The 23,311-nt window shown below is 48.1% G+C and overlaps 1 protein-coding gene across 1 annotated transcript in view; it reads left to right on the top strand.

The window, feature by feature from the left end:
- The window catches only part of ACOT9 (acyl-CoA thioesterase 9), a 29,517-nt gene that overhangs the window by 458 nt on the left and 5,748 nt on the right, over positions 1-23,311 (top strand). Inside the window, exons 2-13 of the mRNA XM_078614156.1 lie at positions 6,050-6,120; positions 9,591-9,614; positions 10,798-10,843; positions 13,145-13,315; positions 14,334-14,371; positions 15,457-15,546; positions 16,570-16,673; positions 18,503-18,576; positions 18,915-18,982; positions 19,559-19,670; positions 21,253-21,343; positions 21,465-21,550. Coding sequence (XP_078470282.1) covers positions 6,050-6,120; positions 9,591-9,614; positions 10,798-10,843; positions 13,145-13,315; positions 14,334-14,371; positions 15,457-15,546; positions 16,570-16,673; positions 18,503-18,576; positions 18,915-18,982; positions 19,559-19,670; positions 21,253-21,343; positions 21,465-21,550 — 975 coding nt within the window. The remainder of the gene's footprint in view (positions 1-6,049; positions 6,121-9,590; positions 9,615-10,797; positions 10,844-13,144; positions 13,316-14,333; positions 14,372-15,456; positions 15,547-16,569; positions 16,674-18,502; positions 18,577-18,914; positions 18,983-19,558; positions 19,671-21,252; positions 21,344-21,464; positions 21,551-23,311) is intronic.

Here is a 23,311-nt window from a genome sequence, read left to right on the forward strand (position 1 = left end):
TCATTCACTCACACTCGCTTTCATTCACTCACTGTCATTCACTCACACTGTCATTCACTCTCATTCACTTCCTCCGTCATTCACTCATACTTGCTTTCATTCACGCACTCTGTCATTCACTCACACTTGCTTTCATTCACTCTGTCACTCACACTAGCTTTCATTCACTCGCTCTGTCATTCACTGTATTCACTCCCTCCGTCATCCACTCCCTCTGTCATTCACTCACACTTGCTTTTATTCACTCACTGTTGCTTTTATTAACTCATTATTGCTTGCATTCACTCGGTCATTCTTTCTGTCAATCACTCACTCATCCGCTCACACTCCTTCACTCGCACCCACATTAACTCACACACGCTTTCATTCACTCTAATTCATTGGCACATTCACTCTGATTCACACTTACATTCCATCACATTTACTTTCATTCAAGCTCATGCACTCACACAGAGATCCAAAAACTCACACAGAGATCCATAGACTTACACAGAGACCCACAGACTTACACAGAGATCCATAGACTTACACAGAGACCCATAGACTCACACAGAGATCCATAGAGTTACACAGAGATCCATAGACTTACACAGCGATCCATAGACTTACACAGAGACCCATAGACTCACACATATATCCATAGAGTTACACAGAGATCCATAGACTTACACAGAGATCCATAGACTTACACAGAGACCCACAGACTTACACAGAGATCCATAGACTTACACAGAGATCCATAGACTTACACAGAGATCCATAGACTTACACAGAGATCCATAGACTTACACAGAGACCCATAGACTTACACAAAGACCCATAGACTTACACACAGACCCATAGACTTACACAGAGATCCATAGACTCCCACAGAGATCCATAGACTTACACAGAGATCCATAGACTCACACAGAGATCCATAGATTTACACAGAGATCCATAGACTTACACATAGATCCATAGACTCACACAGAGACCCATATACTCGCACAGAGATCCATAGACTTACACAGAGATCCATAGAGTTACACAGAGACCCATAGACTTACATATAGATCCATAGACTAACACAGAGATCCATAGACTTACACAGAGATCCATAGACTTACATAGAGATCCATAGACTTGCATAGATATCCGTAGACTTACACAGAAATCTATAGACTTACACAGAGATCCATAGACTCACACAGACTGAGCTGTGGTTCAGCCGGTTTCTTGGGTGCAGTGATTTGATGGTCTGTGGGACCGTCACACAGACGAGTGTCAGAGCCGGTGGGAAGCTGCTGATGCTGCTGCTACCACATCTGTGGAACAGAGGTCACCTGGCGTTCTGAAGACAGCTCTTTGTAAACCGAGTCTGGTTGTAATCACCAGCGAAACGTCGTACTCGAATTGTAAATGTTGTGGGTTTACTCTCCAACACGCCGGTGTGCTGAAGTAGTAACTGATTGGCACGTTTTCCTGACGTGAGCCACCGGTGTAAGGACACATTTACGCGATCCAACCCAAAACCTGTATTATGCATATCACCGCTTGCTATGTTAAATGGTAAAGTTTATTTGGAGTGCATTTTCAGCTGGGCAGCAGCATTGCAGGGGGACATCGAGAATTGGTGGATCACAAATGTGGTGGAGCTCCCCAGAGACATCAAAGTGGTGCCATACCCCGGCTTACCAGGAGAAGGCAGTACAGCAAATGTGGACTAATCTCCATCTGTTCCATCAGTGTATGATACAGTGTTGCCTCCTCGCACGGAGCTCCGGTTTCCTCCCACATGTGGAATGGCCAGTGTTTGTATGAAGACGTCTCTGCATGTATAGAGGACTGCAGAGCTGGGAGAATTTGGCGACAGCGTGCCAACTGGCTGCCTTCCCCACTTGTCGTCTGTGGTTCTTCCTCGTGCCTCTGAGTCGTTCTCTCTCTTCCAGAGTGAGCGAATACTGTCCGGGCACGTTACAAGTTTAAATTATTATTGCGGCACAGTGGCGAGATGTTAACTACCTCGCCTGGTATACAAGAGGTGTCCCGGGGTTCAATCCCGACCCTGACATCTGCTGAATATTTGGAGTTTGCGTGTCTCTCTCCCAGTGGTCGTGTGAATTTTTTTCCGGGTCTTGCGGTTTCCCCCTCTACATTTAGAAGCACCTCCGATTAGCACGGTTGGCTACGTACGGTGCGAAAGAAATTCAACATACAACATGCGTTTAAAGTATTTCGCTGCTATGAATTGCTACACAATAAGCCACTTGTTTGAGCTGCTATCATCTGTAATCGCCAGGTTGCTTGTGCAAAAGAGCTACACAGCTAAGTGGGCCTTAGCTGGTAAAAAAACACAGTTTAATCGTTTATATTTATTATTTTCTGACTACTGATTAGCACGATTGGCTACGTACAGTGGGGAATAAGTTCAACGTACAAGTAGAGAGTTGTACGGTGTTGCTTCTATACTGATGCCAAATGAGAGTTGAGTGCTCGGTTCACTGGCCACCACCGCACTGTACGCCTAACCCAATTAGGCGTAACTTAATTAAGTCCCCAGGGCCGTGCAAAGTACCCCACCACCGCTAAACCAAAGGGTCGTGATGTAGACCGAGCGAGAAGGCAGCCCAGTGTGCCTCGGCTGACCCGGTCCATGCGTTGCCTTATACTGGTAGGAACCTCCTGGTTCCACCAGCCCACAGGGGATTATTGTGTCCGTCCGTCCTGCATCCAAAAATGGGAGGGGTGGGGCTGGGTGGAGAGGGGAGGGTGGGGAGGGGCTGGGTGGGGAGGGGCTGGGTGGGGAGGGCTGCGTGGGGAGGGGAGGGGCTGGGTGGGAAGGGTGGGAAGGGTGGGGAGGGGCTGGGTGGGGAGGGGCTGGTGGGGTGGGTGGGGAAGGGCTGGGTGGGGAGGGAGGGGCTGGTTGGGGGGTGGGAGGGGTGGGGCTGGGTGGGGAGGGGCTGGTCACCCCGTGGTGCCCTTATAAAACTCAACGTTTAACCTACTCACGCCGGCTTGTGCCCGCCCTCACAGTCGGCCATATTTGCGGAATACACCACGCCACCGTTGACCCTGGCCATTGACCGAGCAACCCAACGTTCCTACCAGCTTCCTCCGCAGGAATGTGTTTTTGAGACGTTTTTTGGTCGGGCCACGTGACAATCTGGCCAAACCTGTGAGTCGTTGGAGCACCCACCACCCGACACGGCCAAACAAATAAAATCGTCGCGTGTACAAGCGATGCAACGCCAATTAATTATTGATCGTTTCAGCTCACCTAGGGTTAGTTGAAGAACAATTGTCACAGCTGTATTTATCAATTATATAAATGACTGTTCACTTGAAATATTGTCAGGCATGTTGAGGACAGAGGCCAGGAAGTCATTTCTGGTCGTTGAGCTTTGGGTTGTAATAGCAGAAGTCGTGCTTCTGACTCCAGCTTTCTCTCGCCTATCAATCAAGTCTGCATGCCGCTGTGTCTGCTGTGTGTGTATTATGCATGTACTGTGTGTGTGTACTGTGTGTGTATTATGCATGTACTGTGTGTGTGTACTGTGTGTGTACTTCGTTTGTACTGCGTGTATTTAACGCGCTACTCGTGCCGTTTCGTTTTGTGCATCCCCTTTTTTTTGGAGCTAAACTCAACTCAATTATTTTTATTTTAGAAACTAAACATGTTTTTTGTATTTTACCCGGTAAGGCCCACTGAGCTCTCGAGCTCTTTTTCATAATCGACCTGACCACAAATGATAACTCAACGCGGTGGCCTTAGGGGCCGTCCATAAATGGCGTCACGCACCTGGGGGGGTGGGTCAGATATTTGTGACGATGGGGGGGGGGGGTTTGAGAAATGTGACGTCACGTCAAAATGCGCAACTTTAAATCAATATAAACAACACGTTCTATTTAAGGCCTCGCTACAGAGACAATCTCCCTCTCTGTGTCTGTGTTACTCTCTCTATGTATCTTGGTGATATCTGTCTGCTTATATGTCTGTCTATAGTTTTCTGGTTAAAATTTGTGTTGCTATTTCATTTATACCTGATGATGATTGCTTGTGTTGCAATCGAAACGTCGTATGTTATTATTTAATTTATTATTTTATCTTTAGACGTGACTTTACCGAAAGAACCATAGAGTAATTCCTGCAGTCACGAAAGCTCCAAATTCAAGATTGAACCACTTCTACGGGGAAGTTCCAAGTTTATCTTTTTCTCTCTCTCTCTGGATTTTTTGTTTTCTCTCTCTGCCTGTGTATTTAGTGTTTTTCTGTCTCCACTCGTTTTTTGTCGTTCTTATGTTCTGCTCTGTCTGTGTGTCTCCGTTCCTCTTGTTTTATGTTTTGTCTTTCTTTGGAATTTTCACACTTAAATTCTAACTTAGCAATCTTTGAAATACGTAATCGACCAGGCTATGCGTTAATTGTGTGTTGACCGACTCTCTGTGTTGTATTACATAACATTTCGATATTTTGCTAGGTTATTTAATTTAGTGTGTTCTTTCTCCCTCTCTCCGAATGTTCAAGCTTGCTTACTTTACCAGGCGTGCTTCGTATTCATTGACATGTCAATTTTTTCTCTAACCCCTCCAACTCTCTCTGACACCGCCCCCTCTGTCTATTTAAGGCCTCGCTACAGAGACAATCTCCCTCTCTGTGCCTGTGTTACTCTCTCTCTCTCTATGTATCTTGGTGATATCTGTCTGCTTATATGTCTGTCTATAGTTTTCTAGTTAAAATTGTTGTTGCTATTTCATTTATACCTGATGATGATTGCTTGTGTTGCAATCGAAACGTCGTATGTTATTATTTAATTTATTATTTTATCTTTAGACGTGACTTTACCGAAAGAACCATAGAGTAACACGTTCTACTTAAATTTCGATTTAAAGCTTTCGTGACTGCAGGGATTCATCTTCTTGGTTCTTTCGGTAAAGTCACGTAGAAGGAAAATAATAAAATAAAAATAAAACATAATAAAATAATTCTCACGACGTTTCGGCCACAACGCAAGCAGCCGTCTTCAGGTGGAGAACAGGTCTGTCGAGAAGGCAGAGTCTGAATGGCACGCCCCAGGCTTGGAGCGACTATTTATGCTGGGATGGAGGGGCGAAGAGCGTCTTGACAAAATAATTTGCATATCAAGAGGAATTTAGCATATTTATGGGAAATGCAGATATGCATGGGCATGATGACTTTAAACCCCTCGCCAAACCTCCTACGCATTTCACAAGTAGTACTAATCGCATATGCACAGCTCCAGTGGCTTCCTAATATCGAAGGAAGAGCGTTCCAGACGGCCTCAAAAGCTCCAGTGGCTTCCTGATATTGGAGGGAAGAGCGTTCCAGACGGCCGCAGAAGCGTGGTGATGGCCGTATGACGATGGCCGGTGGTCGGGTCTAATGACAGAGCGGCAGCCGAAGGGGTGGACGCATCCGAGAGCACATTCAGCGCGGAGATGGAGCCATGAGACCGGGTTGTGTGCAGGCCCCAAGGTGGATCACCTTGCATCGCAGGACCGCGGGGGATGTGACGGCTCGGAGAGGCTTTTAAAGTTCAACATACATACACCCAGCGGTGGATACGCTGCCACATTCAGGTTAACGGGGCAAACAAAGCTACGAGGAAGACAACAACAACTCAGCATGTTCGTCAACAATGCTGCGTGTGCGTCACCTGAAAAGGAAACGGATAAAGCAGTCGACGGTTCGGGCAATGGCCATTCTTCATACTGCGAAAAATAAATTATTAGTTCAGTGGCCTTTACCTGGTAAGATTAAACGTAGTTTAGTTGTATTTGTATATTTTAAAAGTAATGTGTTTACCTTTCCTACACATTGTATTCCTATCGTGTTTTTGTAAAGAGCTTTATAGCTCATCGGATTCCTCCAGTCCAAATAACGATTCTGATTCTGGATTCAAGCTGAAAGCGAGAAGCCGAGTAGTGTGTGCTGCGTCATTGATGACGTTGGCACGCACCACGCATGCTCGCGTGCCCTGCTGACCTTAGCGGGCGCTCCCTGACAAGCGAGCGTGTCCACATGGAGGCTTTGTGTCTCGTCCTGCAGGCTGGGATGGTACCTGCAGACGCAACTCCCCACGGCCGCCCGCAGGGAGTGTTCAAGCAGCCAGGCGGCAGGTCAGTACGGGGGGAAGCATTCGATTTATTTGCACGGTGATCGAACCTAAAATAAACCAGTGATGTATGAATGAACGTTGAACTTCTTTCACACCGTACGCAGCCAACCGTGTTAATCAGAGGTGCTGGGGGAGATGGGCAACAAACTAAACACAAAAAGTGGTTCGTAAGAAATTCGTTTTCAATTTAGTGGAAAGTAGTGTAGTGTGTATTGTTGTGTATAGTGTGTGTAGTGTGTAGTAGTATATAGTGTAGTATTAATTTTGGTTCTTTCACACCATGCGTAGCCAACCCTGCTAATCTTGTGAGAGTTTTGCTAAGTGATGTGATGACCCCGATGGTGATGGGACTGTAAGGTCTGGTCATTTGACTTTCATAAAAGTTGGTTTGAGGTACAGGGTCAGCCCCACAATTTCTTGCTCACAGCACTGCTGTCAGAATGGCTTCCGTTGTCGGCATGGTGTAATTCAGTGCTGTGGAGGTGGCAGCGAGGGTTGGTGGATCGCTCCACACAAACTTTGTGAAACTCCTTTCCCACGGGCGTCCAGGAGGATCCATACTCTGGCTTGCCAGGAGAGGGCGGGGCGGCTAAATGTGAATTCCACCTGTTCCATCTGTACGGGATAGCGTGAGTTTTGATGGGTGTCCAGTTCACCGCTGAATCTCTGAACGCGTAAGCAGTTTAGCGTTCATTTTATTTAGAGGCGTAGCGCCGTTATTAAAGACATAACTCACCGCAGAGAACCGATAGCGACACGACCTCACTCTACAATAGCCGGCGACAAACTGTGCCACACGCCCCCCTGCATGGCCTTGTGGGAGCCTCGGTACCGATAAAGTTATTTTATTCTAGTGTTTCTTCCAGTTTCCAATGGCGTGTATATCATCAGAACAGAATCGGAAAATAAACTTACGACATACACATATGTTATTGGAATGGCAAAGGGTTAATATGTATAGAGGATCGCAGAGCTTGGCCAATTGTTGGTAGTGCCGGTTTAGCACGTGGCCACTGCCTGCCGCTGCTTGTCTCTGGCTCCTGGTTGAAGCCTCTCACTCGTTCTCTCTCCCAGAGCAAGCGCCGTGCGGCACCGCCGCAGCGCTACAAGTTGGAATGATAGAGTCCCTCTACGGGGGGAGAAATTGATCACGTGGGATTCCAATTCATTAACAGCATGATCAACATAATTATAGGTTGGTTTAAGTAATTGATTTGCAAATTATAGAATTTATGTTTTTTAAATTGACATCGTGTTCTCTTACAGAGAGATGAAGACATTTAGTAATTTTCCACGTCTTTCATGTGTTGCTTTTTAACCAAAGAAATCATAAACATCTCACCACGGTGGCTAGGAGATGTTAACTACCTCGCCTAATATACAGGAGGTCATGGGTTCGATCCCGGCCCTGACGCCTCTGCATTCGGAGTTTGAATGTTTTTCCTGTTGTCACGTGGATTTTTCTCCAGGTTCCTCTGGTTGTTCTCTTCCATATTTAGAATCGACATGCTTTAAGAGTATTTGGCTGCTATAAATGTCCAAGTGATAAGCCACTTCCTTGGGCTATGATTTGTGATAGCCCAAGGACGCTTGTGAAAAATAGCTGAATAGCTCAGTAGGCCCTTATCTGGTAAAATAAAAAATAGTTTTTAGCAACAAATATTTTTTTTATTCACTCGGTGATAAAAATAAACTGAAGGATTCACCAAACCCTGAGCAAGGAAATCTCTGTTGACGTCCTTGTCCAATTAAACTTGTCTGCCTCTGAGACAGCTGAAGTGGCAGGTAAAAGCCACACGTACAACCCGAGAGCATGCTCTGCCAGGATAGACGGCGGGAGACCGTGTTGGCGGTGATACACAAAGTGTAAACAATCTGGCAAACAAGTCCATCATTCATTCAATCTTGATTTTACGTGCCAATATCGCCCTCAATAAAGTCGGCATCAGTGCACATTACTGCAGATCGGGAACGGTACAGGGGGCATGCAGCAACAGCAACGAGAGAGGAAACCTGTCATGACCTCAGCGGCTAACACCGACTGCAACCACGCGCAAAATAATGTGCAACCGTGCGCAACGCATTTCACGAGGGTAAGTAAGTAGTAAATACAAATAGATCAAATTACAAGTAAAGAGACAGTTTTATGCGTCTTGCACAGACCACGGAATTGAGAGGCACTCTGCACCAGAGGTCGCAACCGGGTACCCGATACCCGTACCCTACCCGATACCCGGCTACCTGTACCCGGCCGGGTACGGGTACCCGTTTGCGACCCTGGTGCGGCCGGGTACGGGTATTGGTAGGCCGTGAGTCACTGGTGAGTAACCGTTTGTCACTCATTTCCCAACGTCTTGTCTCTTCTCACAATTCAAGTTCCTAGAATCAACCCACCTGCGCCTGCAACATGGCTTCATCCCAGAGGTCGCAATTGGGTACTTGTACCCTACCCGATACCCGGCCGGGTACGGGTAGCCGGGTATCGGGTAGGGTACGGGTACGGGTACCCGTTTGCGACCCTGGTTCGTCCGGGTACGGGTAAGGAATCAAAACCCGTTTGCGACCTCTGCTCTGCACGTTTTGGATGTCCATCAAGAGAGCATAGCGCTGAAGAATATTGGAAAGAGTGAGCAACGTTGCACCCGTGGCACACACCACGGGTAGGGGAGTGGAGTCAAGGATGGAGGGATTCTCTCTCAGCTCAGTGACTTTGGTTTAACAGGCAAATGAATACAACCAGGGGGCGTGACTTTTAAACTAACACCTTCACGTTTTCAATGGCACGCGAGTGTGGCACATTAACAAGTTGTATGTATGTTGAACTTTCTTTGCTCCGTACGTAGCCAACCGTGCTGATTGGAAGTGTGGATATTAGCATTATGTTGTTGATATACAACATTATTAATACATTTATTACATTAATAGCATGGCTGCCAAAGGTGTGCTTCAGTCACTCCATACAGATGAAACACACTTGATTGTCATCTATATATAAGGGAAATTTGTGAATGAGTGTCTGTTCAAAATGTTTAGCATACTTCCCGATATGCAACAAACTTGAAATTTGGCATGTGGGTAGGTTTCAGACTGTACACAATGCAAAAAGTATAAAAATAGACTTTTGTATTTTGGGGGGGCGCAATAATGGATATATTTTGCACGGCAAGTGAGCGGTGACGTCACATCTGTGATGTCACCCGCATGCGGCAGCGTCACGCAGTGTGCCTGCTGACGTCACGCATCCCCCCCCACCCTTCGCGTAGGCCGTGTATTAATCAAAGACAAAAATCCAAGTCCCAGGCAAAGCCGGATAGTAAAGCTAGTAGAATATAAAGCATAATACGCGACCATTTAAACATTCACCGTTTAGGTTTTTAGTGTCCACGTTGGGGAAGTAAGATAAATGAAACGTTTACCTCTGTGCTGACATTGCATTGAAATACTCATTCTCTCCTCACCCCGTTTGTGCAGGTACTGGCATGCTAATGACTGAAGGTATGTAATATGTCTGTTTGTAATCTTGACCTGCTGTGTTCCAGTTTGTTTAAACGTACAGTCCCTGAGGGACAGAAGTAAAGATTGTATGTCATCCGAGCCGCGTACCGGTGTACCGCCAATACGTTCATTTATCCCCTAACAAAGCCAACTTTCATCATGAAGTGTCGTGGAGTTCAACTGGACTACGTGCGGTGAACTGTGTGATGAAGGCTTGCTGACAAAGGTCGTATCAGAGCCACGTGTGATATTTTAGCTACCAGCTAGGATGGTGGGATGCCCCATACACAATGTCACGTGTTGTTTTAAACTTCTAAAAATATGGTGACCCATGGGAACACAGTCACTGTTTTTCTCAGCCGTCGGGCTGCTAATTAAAGTTATGTGTGTTCCAACTAACGCTCCGGCTTTGCTGCCCACGGCGCTCTTAGCACATAGAGTCCATGGTCAATCTTCGGATTTGTCCTGATCACTTACAAGTTGCCTTAAATGGCCCTCGTTCAAATGGCATTGGCTTCCCAATCGTAAGAGAGTGTGTACGATTGCCAACGTGTGGTTCATCACGTACAAATTTGATCAGCGTGGCAGAGAAAATTAGTAAGTGGAACCATTCGAGGCGGTGTTTGGAAATAACCCCAATTGTGGTGAGCGTAACGCGTGCCTCCACTGGCAGATAGAAGCCGTTGCCGCGTGTCCATTACACGACCAGTCACACTCTTCAGGCAGCGATTATAATAATAATGTCAACTTGTAACAACAACAATAATAACAACGCCGACTTGTAACGCCGCTCCACTACCCCACAGTGTTCACTCCTCGCTTGCGTGGAGAGAAGATGACAAACCACAGACGAGCGGCAAGGCAGCACCAGCAGCAGCCACGCGATGAGCTGGCGCTAAAAAACTATTGCCCAAGCTTTGCCGGTCCTCTATATATGAAGTAGTTTTTGGCCAATTTGGTAATGGCTCGCCGCATGGCAGCTTGCTTGTGGTTCTTTGTCCTCTCTCTGTGACCCAGGAGCGAATGCAGCGGCGGTGGCGGCGCACCGTTACAAGTTGACATTACTGTCCGTTTACAGTCGTAAAAACGAAGTGGCAAAATTAACAAAATCATCATTTTAGATTATTTTAAGAATGTATCGTTTGCGATAGTTTGATAAGTGTTTGCCAAATTTTTTTCACAGTACGGAAAAAGCTGCAAGAAATCATCGGTGTGTCCGACTTGTGGAGGTAAGATCATCATCGTCATTCTCAGCAGCTATGATCTATCCACTGCTGGATGAAGGCCGCCCCAAGCCTTCGTCATCCCTCACAGACTCACCTGCCAACAGTCCACGTGGCTTCTGGACACCCGTTAATCTCATTGCCCCATCTCTGCATTGGACGTTCTCTCGTGCGCGTTCCGCTCTTTGGCTGCCACTTCGTAGTTTCAGCATGACTATGTGGCCCGGCCGTTAGCTGCTTGTAGCGGACGGTCACGGTTCCAATCCAACGGCCACCCTGATTATTACCGCAGGAGTAATAATCATCATTGTAATACAGCAAACCCTTCCCTCTCACGGGTTTAGCTCTCGCGCCTAATTTATCGAGGTACAGTTCAACGATCGCACCCCAGTGGCTCGACCATTCGCGGTTGCCTGTGAGATTTCTGCACACATTGTAACTGTACTGCTCATGACGATGCTGCTGTGTATGAACGCACGTGCCATCTTGTCTCCACGCGCCATCTTGTCTCGCAAGCGGCCCATCGCAGGTGCTAGGGCACACGCCATTTCCAGCCTACACTGAATAGCCAGCAAGGTTCAGTCGCACAATTTTTCTTCCTGTAGTATACACTACTTCTTCGAGGATACGTGTATAGTATTGTACACTACATTACTTTTTTTCATTCCATACATTTGATTACGTGTCTGTCTATGTGCCTCCTGTTCTGTGTTTAATCTCTCTCTTAAATTTAGCAATCTTTGGAAGAACATAATCAACCAGGTAGGGTGTGTTGTATTGCATTATATTTCTAAGTTTACTAGGTTTTGCTTTCTCTTTCATTTGTACCTGATGATGATTGCTTGTGTTGCAATCGAAACGTCGTATGCTATTATTTAATTTATTATTTTCTCTTTCTACGTGACTTTACCGAAAGAACCAAAGAGTAATTCCTTGCCAGACGGATACGCTTCGTGGTACTGCGGCGTTGTGACATCTCTTCTTGTTATTTCATTCCTCTCTCCACAAATATAAAGAAATAATAATATTTTGTTTTATATACAGCGTTGTGGCCCGTGCAAATTGAAAATCTCACAATCGCTGAGGAACCACAGCTGCAAGGCAGCAGCCAGGCGATGAGCCGACACTACCAGCAATTGCCTAATCTCTGCGGCCCTCTCTGCATTACGATGTTTCGATCCAACAGATGAGTTTATACATGTGAGAAGAAACTGGGCCACTTCAAGAGTGGGCAATACTGTATCCCCTACAGAAGGGACGGATCATATTATTGGGCACGTTGCTCTACCCACCTTTGCCTGACGAGGCAGGAAATGGCTCCTCGACGCCCACAGGAAAGGATTTTCACGTCGTTTTTACCACGATCCACCAAACCCTTGTAACCGTGCGCCGCCCCCCCCTCGCCGCCGCACCGCATTCGCTCGGCCTGGGTCACAGAGAGAGGACAACTCAGAGCCATTACCAAATTGGCCAAAAACTACTTTATACAGTAAAACCTTGGATGGTGAGCATAATTCATTCCGGAAACGTGTTTGTAATCCAAAGCACTCGTAGATCAAAGCACTCGTATATCAGTTGTGATCACGTGACGCTCGGTAGACAAAGCGTATATACGTACTACTCGTACTGCAAGACCTCGCTCGTTTATCAAATTAATATTTATTTTAAAAATTTGCTTGTCTTGCAAAACACTCGCAGACCAAGTTACTCGCAATCCAAGGTTTTACTGTATATAGAGGACCGGCACAGTGCTGGATTACAGGGGAGCACCACCAGACACTCGCGCATAGACCCAGAGACTCGCACAGTCAGGATCAGATTGGCGAGACTCTCGGACATGACCGTGTATGGCCCTAGCTGAACATTTTGCCCAGGTGCTTTGTATTAATTCCAGTGGCACTACAGGCCACTGGAATAGGGAGGGGGGGGAGGTTCAGTTGCATCGCATCCGGTGTTGCCAGGGCAGGGTGTATGCTGCTTCCAAATATCGATGGGGCATCCTACTACGATGTGACAGCCCACTGTGTGAATGCGGGGAGCAGGAGACCCTAGTCCACATTGTTTCTGGCGGTGAAGTCCATCGGGGCGTGCTGGGCGGGCTGGTTGTTGCCCTGCACGTGCTGGAGGAGGCTGTAATGTAGCTCTGTGGCTACGTGGGCTGACGTCCACTTACAATGTAACATCGACAAACATACTATTTCTTTTCTTGTGTATCTGGTGCTCTAACCGTGCGACAGTCACGCGTTAAAGCATTCGTTAAACATATAAAATGAACCGCTCCTGCTGGGCTGTGCGGGTGACTTGCAGTGACCACGGCAAGGCGGCGATGGAGCGCAAGGCCCAGAGCGAGCTGCTGCCCGCCAGCCAGGACGAGCTGGAGCCCCGCAGCATGAAGGATAGCTACCAGGAGGTGCTGCTGCCCCTGGGCAGCGAGATGCGCCTCCGCGAGAAGTACCTCAACTTCCACAAGGGAGTCCGGTACGCACGGTGCATCTACGAGGCCTCCCCTTGCCGATCAGCTGCTGGGCCAGGGCTCTTCCCCACGCCGTGGTGTGGGTCCCCGGGGGGGTGGGGGCGGGTAATTTTTTTTGACCTACTTCACCACGCCGGTCAGCGCAGGTCGGTGAGGTTCATTCCAGTTTCTGTCCCTCCGCAATCTGAGGGCTGGCAGTGAGATAGGCTCTCCTACACCGCGATTCACGAAAGTGTTGACACATTCGTCAATAACACTGTGGCCTAAAAATATTAAACCTATAACAGGTGACGTTACGGGCAATGGTCCTTCTCCGTGGCACCGAGCCCCATACCACAGGGAAGATGTGATGCCATGATGGCAAGATGTTAACTACCTCGCCTGGTACACGGCAGGTCGCAGGTTCGATTTTGGACCCTGACGATGCCTGTTGTATATTTGGAGGCTGTGTGTTCTCTCTCCATCATGGTGGTTGCGTGGATTGTTCTCCAGGTCCTCCGAGTTTGCCTATAATCGACACTCGTTTATATTATTTGGCTACTGCTGTAAATTCCCACGTAATGATATTAGCCACTGCGACGAACTATTACGTATGGCCAGGTCGCCTCTGAAAAAGAGCTTATAGCTCCGTTGGCTTCACCTGGGAAACTATAAACTTTTTCTTAACTCTTTTTATTTTACCAGGTAAGGCCACTGAGCTAGAAAATATATTTTTCAGAAGCGACCTAGCTACACGAATTGGCTTATGTGGACATTTATTTGCAGCCAAACACTCTAGATGCATGTTTCTGAATGTGGAGGGAAAAACCGGAAGAACCGGAGATACAAATCCACGATAGGACAGGGAGAACACGCAAACTCCATATATACAGGTATCAGGGTCGGGATGGAACTCACAACCTCCTGCAAACCAGGCGGGCGAGTTAACATCTCGCCACCGCAGCTGAATTCTCTGACTTCAAATATTTGGTGAACATTAATGTAACCAACGTTGTTTTTTTTTGTTATTCTACTGCAATACAGGTTTGGAAGGATTCTTGAAGATTTGGACACATTTTCAGGTAATGACAATTTAGTTATAAACATGTAGTGCCCAACGCCGTTGGTGCCACCACGCCGTACCCACAGCTTCCCTCCTGCTGCCAGATTCCCTCCCCTCGCCCCCCTCCACTGCGTCACATCCCTGCCCTACCCTTGCGTGATCCCTAAGTACCCCTCTATCGCTGTTATTCATTTCTCAACCCTTGCACGCCCCTGCCATGTAAAACATTCTATTCTGTCACTGTTTTTTAAACTATGTTAAGCACCTTGAGTGTTGGCTATTGGATCGTGATACTAGCTAATAGATCATATTCTTGGCCATTCGATCATAATACTGTCTATTGGATCATAGTATTCGCTCATAGACATGGATCTTAGTTCGACACAAAACCATATAATACACAACACGTCGCGATAATCAGGGTCATTGTAGAGAATATAAATAACAGTAAATAAGCAGATGGTTCACATCCATATGTCTTCTTTCTTGTCTTCTGTCTTGTTCATGTTATGGGCTTATCCTGCTTATGTGTGTGTGTGTGCGCGCGTGCGGTCTACTCAGCGTCTCCACGTAGCGATGCTCTCAGCTGTGTTCCTCGGGCTGATGTTGGATGGGTTTGCCACTTTTTTTTGTATATATATATATATTTACAAAATGTATTCGACATCCTCACATCATACATTGATGTCTGTCTGTATGTCTGTATGTTGATCTTATTTCGCAGCGTACGTTGCTAACCACGGAGTTCTAAATAAATTAGTTTTCAATCTAGACGGGTACAGGGGAACATTCTGCCGTTCCGGGCAGTAGTTCCAGGGACATCGGCGGTTTCAAGCCGCGGTCCCCCACTCCGGGCTCCTCATAGCAGCGTTGAGGGGGGAGGGGGGATGGGGGAGGTTATTGGTTATTGCCGTTCTGAGTTCAGGGGTATAAAACTGGTCTAAGGTTTATGGGTTTGACCCCTTTAATGTTTCCTAACCCATTGAACGTCACGTAACGTTTTTGGGTCGTTTGCTGGGTTACGTCCATTCGGTGATGTCCAGCAGGTGACGTTCGATGTGGTTACTCCGGGTGCTGTAACAGCCGTCGTGACCTCTGTTGCAGTGCTCATCAGCTACACGCACAACAAGAACCCCAAGTCCATTACGTCGCCTCTCTCCATCGTCACTGCCATGGTGGACAAGATACACCTGAGTACGTTGCGAACGTGATATTCAAAATATAAAAGAAAGTCATAACGACAGTGAATTTTATTGTCTCTAGGCCGTACAGCTTCGGGATGATTTACGGGGAGGGTTCTGCATTGGCGTGTAGATTTGTCCTTTTCAGTCGGTGGTTTTGAATGTGGGAGGAGAACACCGAGTACCCAGAGAAAACCCAGTCATGATGTAGTACAACACTCAGAAGCAAGGCTGTAATTATCATATTTATTGGGGGGGGGACATCCCCCCCCCCAATATTCAAATATGCTCAAAATGCCCCCCCCCGCAATATATTGCTTTAAAATACATTTCTGTTCATATGATTGTGGTTATGGTTGTACTTTATAAATCCCTAATCTCAAACAAGAAAATGTAAAAAAGAAAAAACAGCAATGTAATACAATACACTATTAGACATTATTGTAAAAAAATCAATACAAGTCAATCCTATGTGTTAGTGAATTTTTTTATATTTTAGGCAGGAAATTCGTTTTCAAATTTATATTTTTTCTGGGGGGGGGACCCCCAGACCCCCTGGAAGATTTGGTCCCCCCCAATGTTGACTCCATGGCTACGGCCTTACTCAGAAGTGCCACTCGGGCAGGTTCATGAACCCAGGTCCTGTATTGTCATCTCTCTCATTCTATCTCTCTCAGTCTCTCCCCTGCTCAGTCTCCCTCTCAGTCTCTCTCCCTTTCAGTCTCTCTCCCTCTTCATTAATGTAGACTTTTGATACCTTGCAATATGTATCTATTTGGTGTTTGAAAACCTTCACACCTCCTGTTTTATTGCCAGAAGGGGTAAAGCCTATTCTTATTTTTTCATACACAGACACGAGTGTGGGGATTACTGTACGACACGTACAGCGTGCTGCAGTCAAGGTGTTCGTTGGCTGCAGGCAGGCGCCAGGGCTCTGCGTCGATGTCTCTGGGCGTTGTGCCTGTCGCCGTGCCGTTCTGTGCGTGTGTCGATTGATTTGGGGTTGACGTGGCGTTGCGTCCGTCTCGTGGGACAGACCCGATGACTCGAGTGATCCGACCGGACAGCGACATCAAGTTCTGTGGCCACGTGTCCTGGGCTGGCGCGTCTTCCATGGAGGTCAAGATGCAGATGATGCAGGTAATCTTCGTAACAAGCCGGGGTCGGATGCCCACAATAGCATCAGCAATGATTCAATGACATCTCATTTGATGTACACTGCAATAGATTGCATAGTAAAATAAAACCCTTACCAGTTGTGCTACGATGTGCACTCTGCATATACACAATTGCGATTCGCTGCATATTCAACCCGGTGGATTGAATACACTGCATTCTCCATGAGAGCTCATCGTGAGTCAGGCATGAAGGCAGAGTTTGCATTATTCACAGGGTTGAGCCATGGACTCGCCAGTGTGCGAGCGCACATTCTGTGTATACGTGTGTAGAGGAGTGAAATACGCGGTGTGCACAGTTAACCGAGGGCAACTGAGGGAAAACAGGTGCGCGTGTGCAACGTGAGGTTTGCACGGACAAACCGCCAGTTGTTAAGGGGCGAAGCAGGTGCAAACGGGGTCGACAGGTTGTGCACGTTGAGACCAGAGGTGTTGCCAGGGAGACGGGAGATGAGGGTTGATTGATGGGCCAACAGGCGCCGGCCTGGCGAGAGCTTAAAGAGACGCACGAGAGGTCTTGGATAATTAGCAGAGGGATATAAGCGGGTGTGTGCGTGAGCGGAGGGGGAGTTGTTGTTGCCGGGGTCGAAGAGTGAAGACATCTCGCCGCTGCCGCTCCAGCCGTCAACGGGACCTCAACCGTCACGCCGTCGCTGGGCGGGTGTTGGCTGATATCTCCGCCCGGGACAGATGGGTGAGCGGGTCTGAGGGAGCGTAGGTGAGGGCAGCGGTGGAGATGTAGGGTTGCTGTGTGTGAAGATGCTGTATGCGAAGACGCTTTGTGCGGAGTCGCTGAGAGCAGAGCTACCGAGTCCAGAATAAGTGAGGTGGAAGGTAGATAAGAGTGGGGAGAAGTTAAACATATGTGACCGTATAGATAGTTATCGGAGTGCCTACAACTGGTGCAAGAATAGGTGAATGAAGTGTAAGCAGGTGCATTGTTATAACGAGTCGGTGTGAGTAATTTACAATCTGGAAATGCTCGTAAATAGCAAATTTCGCTGATAGTGATATTGGCCAACGAAAATCAATTTGTTTTATGAATTACTGTCTGAGAAGCTCTCTCATCTCTTTATCTCATTACTTTCTCACATCACATTCTCTCTCATCACTTTATCTCGTCTTTCTCTCTCTCTGTGCAGTAGTCGTGTAGAGTTCCAGATGCGATTTGCGGATAGCAGAGGTGGGACAAAGTCATTGTTATGCAAGTCCAAGTCGAGTCGCAAGTCATCAAATTCATGACTCGAGTCTGACTCGAGTCCAAGTCACATGACTCGAGTCCACATCTCATAGGTGGGACAAAGTCATTGTTATGCAAGTCCAAGTCGAGTCGCAAGTCATCAAATTCATGACTCGAGTCTGACTCGAGTCCAAGTCACATGACTCGAGTCCACACCTCTGGCGGATAGCCAACATAACGGATAGGAAGTTGGTGAATAAAGAGGGAATGCTGTGTATATTAACGTTCTTATTAAGATCTTAATGCGGGTTAGAGTTTTGGTATATATTAGGTTCAGAGTTAGGGGTTAGCGTCAGGATATATATTAGGGCACGTGATTTGCATGTTTGTTTGCATGTTTTACCGCAACTATGTGTGGATAATCCAGACTTAATGCTTTCTAAATGGTGTCGATTTGGTGTTTGATCAATATAACACATATCAATATAACACATTATTACCGGTGTTATTATCTTAGCATGTGGGTATACTTTGGCGATCCTGTGCACCGCTGCACGTGTGTCCATCCGTGCAGCGCCGAGTTGCCGTGCTTGCGCTCTCGTCGTCTCCCCCAGGTCCACGACGAGGGTTGGAGTCCCGTCCTCGACGCTACGTTCGTATTGGTCGCACGAAACCCTGAGACCAAAAAGTGAGTATCTTTTCCCCCCCCCCGCTCTTTTACCGTCAAAGTCCACTGCCGGGCAGCGGTGGTGGTTACGCACGTGGTAGTCTGCGGTCCAGAGCTGTGGAGGCCGCAGTCAGGGTTGGTGGATCAATGCACACATGATAAAATATTTCCAGAATGCAGTACAGCAATTAGTATACTGATTTCTTCTGCCTGTTTCTGTATGAGATATTGTCGAATGAATGCATAAGCACAAATCCTCGGTAAATGCCGACACGCGGTGCGGAGTTTGTGTGTGTTTGTGTGTGTGATTTTGTGGGCGTTTGTGTGACGCGTCGCTTCTCCGCCTTGTGACGTTCCAGACGAGCGTTCGTGCACCCACTCAAGCCCGAGGGGCCCGAGGAGATGGCGCAGTTCCAGCAGGGGGAGAGTGAGTGTCACGGGGGGAGAGTGAGTGTCACGGGGTGGGGGGGGGCGGTCCCCCAGTAGTGAGTGAACCAACCGCACTCTCCAGTGCGGTGTTGACAGTGGCCGTGTCCCCAGTAGTGAGCGAGCTGCGCTACGAACCCAGAGACCCGAATTCTATTCCCGCTCAAGGCCAACACTGGTGACGATTATCTGAACCGGTCCTGGCCTCCCCTAGCTCGACTCAGCCTCAAATGAGTAACTGGTGCGGTGTGTCAACATCGCCACTGGGGAGAGGCGGCTGGGCGTGGGGCTGGCCACCCAGCCCCTCGTGTGCCGTGCCGGGCTTCATAGGTGCTCGCTAACAGCACTTGCCCCAACAGTCTGCTAAGGCAATACAGAGGATCTTTGGCTTTAGGTCCCGCACCTCCGATTAGTGCGGTTGGCTACGTATGGTGCGAAACAAGTTCAGCCTAAATACACACAGGTTGGGTGAATCATGCGGTGGTGGTAGTCGGTGACGAAGTAATTTCTTTGTTACTACAACCCTCCGCCGCTGTGACGCTTGTGTGGTTGTTGGCCGCTCCGTGACTCTCTTCAGTAAACAAGCTGCGTCGCGTGAACACCAGCAACGCGTCGCTGCTGAAGATGGCGCCGACGACCGAGGAGCGAGAGATCATCCATAAGATATTCCTGGGCACGCTCGACACCCGGTACGCGCACACATCCCGCACCTCCGATTAGCGTGGTTGGCTACGTACGGTGCAAAAGAAGTTAAACGTACACATATACTGGACATACGTACGTACACACAAACACAAAGATCCCCCCGCCGCCACCCGACGTGCCTCCCATGTAGCCTTGAACACGCTGTCGGGGAAAGTGCTGTTCGCAAAGAACTATGAGACTTAACTATTTCTACTTTACCCGGTAAGGCCCAATGAGCTGTATAGCTATTTTTCAGAAATGACCTGGCTCTCACAAATGATAGTTCAACGAAGTGATTCATCACATGGAAATTTATTGCAGCCAAATACTATAAACACTAAATGCGGAGGGAAAAACCGGCAGACCTGGAGAAAAATCCACACGGCCACGGGGAGAACATGAAAGGTCAAAATATACAGGTGTCAGGATCGGAAAAGAACCCACGACCTCCTGCATACCAGGCGAGGTAGTTAACATCTCGCCACCGTGGACCCCACGGTGGCGAGATGTTAACTATGAAGGCCGGCACAGCGCACGAGGGGGTGGGTGGCCAGCACCATGTCCGGCCGCCTTTGTCTCCCCAGTGCCGATGTTTAAACACCGTACCAGATTCTCATTTGAGGCTGAGTCGACCTAGGGTAAGCCCAGGAATCATCACTGGTGTTGGCCGTGAGCGAGAATCGAACTTGGCTGGCCAGGTGCATAGCGTAGTGTGCTCACCGTTGCACTACGACCCCCGTATACATACACACGCGTACACACCCTCAACAGAGTATCAAATATCACTAAGTGTCTGAAATTCCCAAGTGCAAACAAACATTTGGCAGCAACAGCTGGGGGCATCCCTTCAGAGCACATCTCGGGGGTCGCTGCGATTCTGCAGTGGGGTAGCTGCACGATGGTGGAGGGCAGTAGGTGACTCAGCCTCAAATGAATACCTGGTGCAATGTGTCAACATCACCCACCAGGGAAACAAAGGCGGTCGGGCGCCGTGTTGGCCACCCACCCCCTCGTGTGCTGTACCGGCCTTCATAGTTGCTCGTTAACAGCACTTGCCCCAACAGTCTGGTGAGGCTATATGGGGGATCATTGTCTATTCAGGTGATATTTGGTGGTGGCAGCGAGGGGTGGTGGTGGTAGCAGCGAGGGGTGGTGGTGGTGGTGGTAACAGCGAGGGATGGTCATGGTGGTGGTAGCAGTGAGGGTTGGTGGTGGTGGTGGTGGCGGCAGTGAGCGGTGGTGGTGGTGGCATCACTGGCTTTGCCCTCAGGGCCATCGCAATCTTGGGATTATTTACATTTATCCCAAGATGCAGCGGTGACCGACGGGTAAATATTTTGGCGGAGCACAAACCCACGGGTGGCGGGAATGGGGGAGAGTGATGAGGGAGGGGATTGGGAGCGGGTTTATGCGGTTTATAATCTACGTAACGACCAGGTAAGTTTCGCTACGGGTGTCTTTTTTACTTCACATGTAGCTCCCGGACCCGCGAGCCCCAACGACGAGCCACCACCGTCTGTGTGGACAAGGCCCTTGAGTGAAATTCCAACCGCAATGACGTGCCAAAAATGCTGTCTCTTCCCCCAGTACGGTGAGCTTTCAAGGGCGCTGCCTGCCTGACAATAGCATGTGGATGGAGAACGCCAAGCTCAAGGGATTGCAGATCTGTCATCCACAGGTGAGCGAGCGAATGAGTGCGCGCTTTGCCGACAGCTTCAGCAACAACGAAAGCCCCCTTGCATGTGCGAGCGGCTGATGGCTCCCCCCCCCCCCGCCCCCCCATGCCATCTCGCCAACAGGAACGGAACATCCACAACAAGATCTTCGGCGGATTCCTCATGAGGAAGGCGTTCGAGTTGGCGTGGGCCAATGCTTATGTGTTCTGGCAAGTGTCAGATACTCAACTCCTAACGTCATGACATTTTCATTGAAACGGTTACCTCATTGGGACTCGTCGACGAGCTTGAGAGCGCGTTACTGTGCCGTGTCGCGCGACCAATAAGACGACTTATTTGTTCGGAACCCGTGGTTGTGACGGTACACACGCAAGGCGATGTGGACGAGACAAACGATGCACATGGCACGGAACAAACGAGATACGGGACAGATGGAACTGACGTGAGACGGGAATGAGACTGACACGTCTATATGTATGTGTATGTATATATATGTGTGTATGTTGAACCTCTTTCGCACTTAACGTAGACAACCGTGATAATAGGAGGTGTGGGGGAAGGACAACAAACTAAACACAAAAAGCAGTTCTAAAGAAATGCGTTTTCAATCTGGATTTAAAAGTGCACAGCTCCAATGGCTTCCTAATATCGGAGGGAAGAGCGTTCCAGACGGCCGCAGAAGCGCATCTAAAACCACGCGATGCGGTGACCGTCTTTGGCCAGCCAAAAGCCGCGGTGAGGATGACCGGGGTTCAAGTGATGGTTTATGCTCCTTAACGAGATCAGCGAGGAATTGTGATTCATTTGTGGCAAGCACTCTGTGTGTAAAGAGTGCGACCTTGTAATGCATTCGTTTGGCAACCGGAAGCCAATGCAGCTCAGCGAGCACTGGACGGACACGGTCGGATCTTGCAGCACCGTCACGACACGTGCCAGAGAATTTTGTACGTGCTGCAGCTTGCTAATGTTTTTGCCAGACGTCCCGTAGAAGCAGACGTTTTATCCACTTATCTCCTTTGTTATTTATATTCACCACCACAACACTGACAGTTATTTTGAGTTACGTGTTTGATCAATTTGCGTCAAACTGGGACCCCAAGTCGTCAGGAGGGGCTCCTTGCTCATCAACATCTGGCAGTTTGGCATTGATTTGAGCAAAGCTTTAATCTGCTGATGAGACACTGTACGTCGAAACCGCTCCAGAAGTGTTTGATTGTATTGAACCAATGTTGCTGAAATGATGCAATCCAAGAAGGCCGTGCGGCCAGTGTGTTGTGTAAAAGATACTTTTATTTTTGTCTGGAGAGACGGTATAAATGAAGGAGACAATTGTTATACGTTGGCCTTCGCAACCCATATTAAGATGTATTATTTTATCTTGGGTTAGATCGTGGAGGTATCGTGTCAATTGCTTAACTATAATAGTAAATGAGAGTTGAGCTGGCATGAACACCTGATGATGCTGGATGTCATCTCCAGCGAAACATCATACAGAAAATTTGTCCAATACTTCGCTCAGGCTTTTAAGTGTTTCTCCTCCTCCTCTGGTCTGGTGAGAAACCAAACCATCCGGCACATTTGCCCAACTTGATTTGATTGGCTGTGTCATTGGGTGGTGGAAGGCTATAATAATAAATAAAAGAAAACATGACTTCATACCCACATGGCAACCCAGAAGAAAGCGATGATGACGCGTGGAGGAAACGCATTGCCCGCTTGTTTGATGATGACGTGGTGGCTAGGAGGTGGTCGTGGGTTCGAGCCCCACCCTGGCGCCTGCTGTATATTTCGAGTTTGCATGTTCTCTCTCCCAGTAGTCGCGTGGATTTTTCTCCTCGTCCTCAGGATTTCCACTCCACATTTATATCGACGTGCGTTTCGAATATTTGGCTGCTATACATTTCCACACGATGAAAAGCCACTTAGATGTATTAGCCCAAGTCGCTTCTGAAAAAGAGCTGTACAGCTCA

The sequence above is a fragment of the Lampetra planeri genome, chromosome 43 (assembly GCF_965212315.1).
Source record: "Lampetra planeri chromosome 43, kcLamPlan1.2.h2, whole genome shotgun sequence".
In the NCBI taxonomy this organism is placed as follows: domain Eukaryota; kingdom Metazoa; phylum Chordata; class Hyperoartia; order Petromyzontiformes; family Petromyzontidae; genus Lampetra; species Lampetra planeri.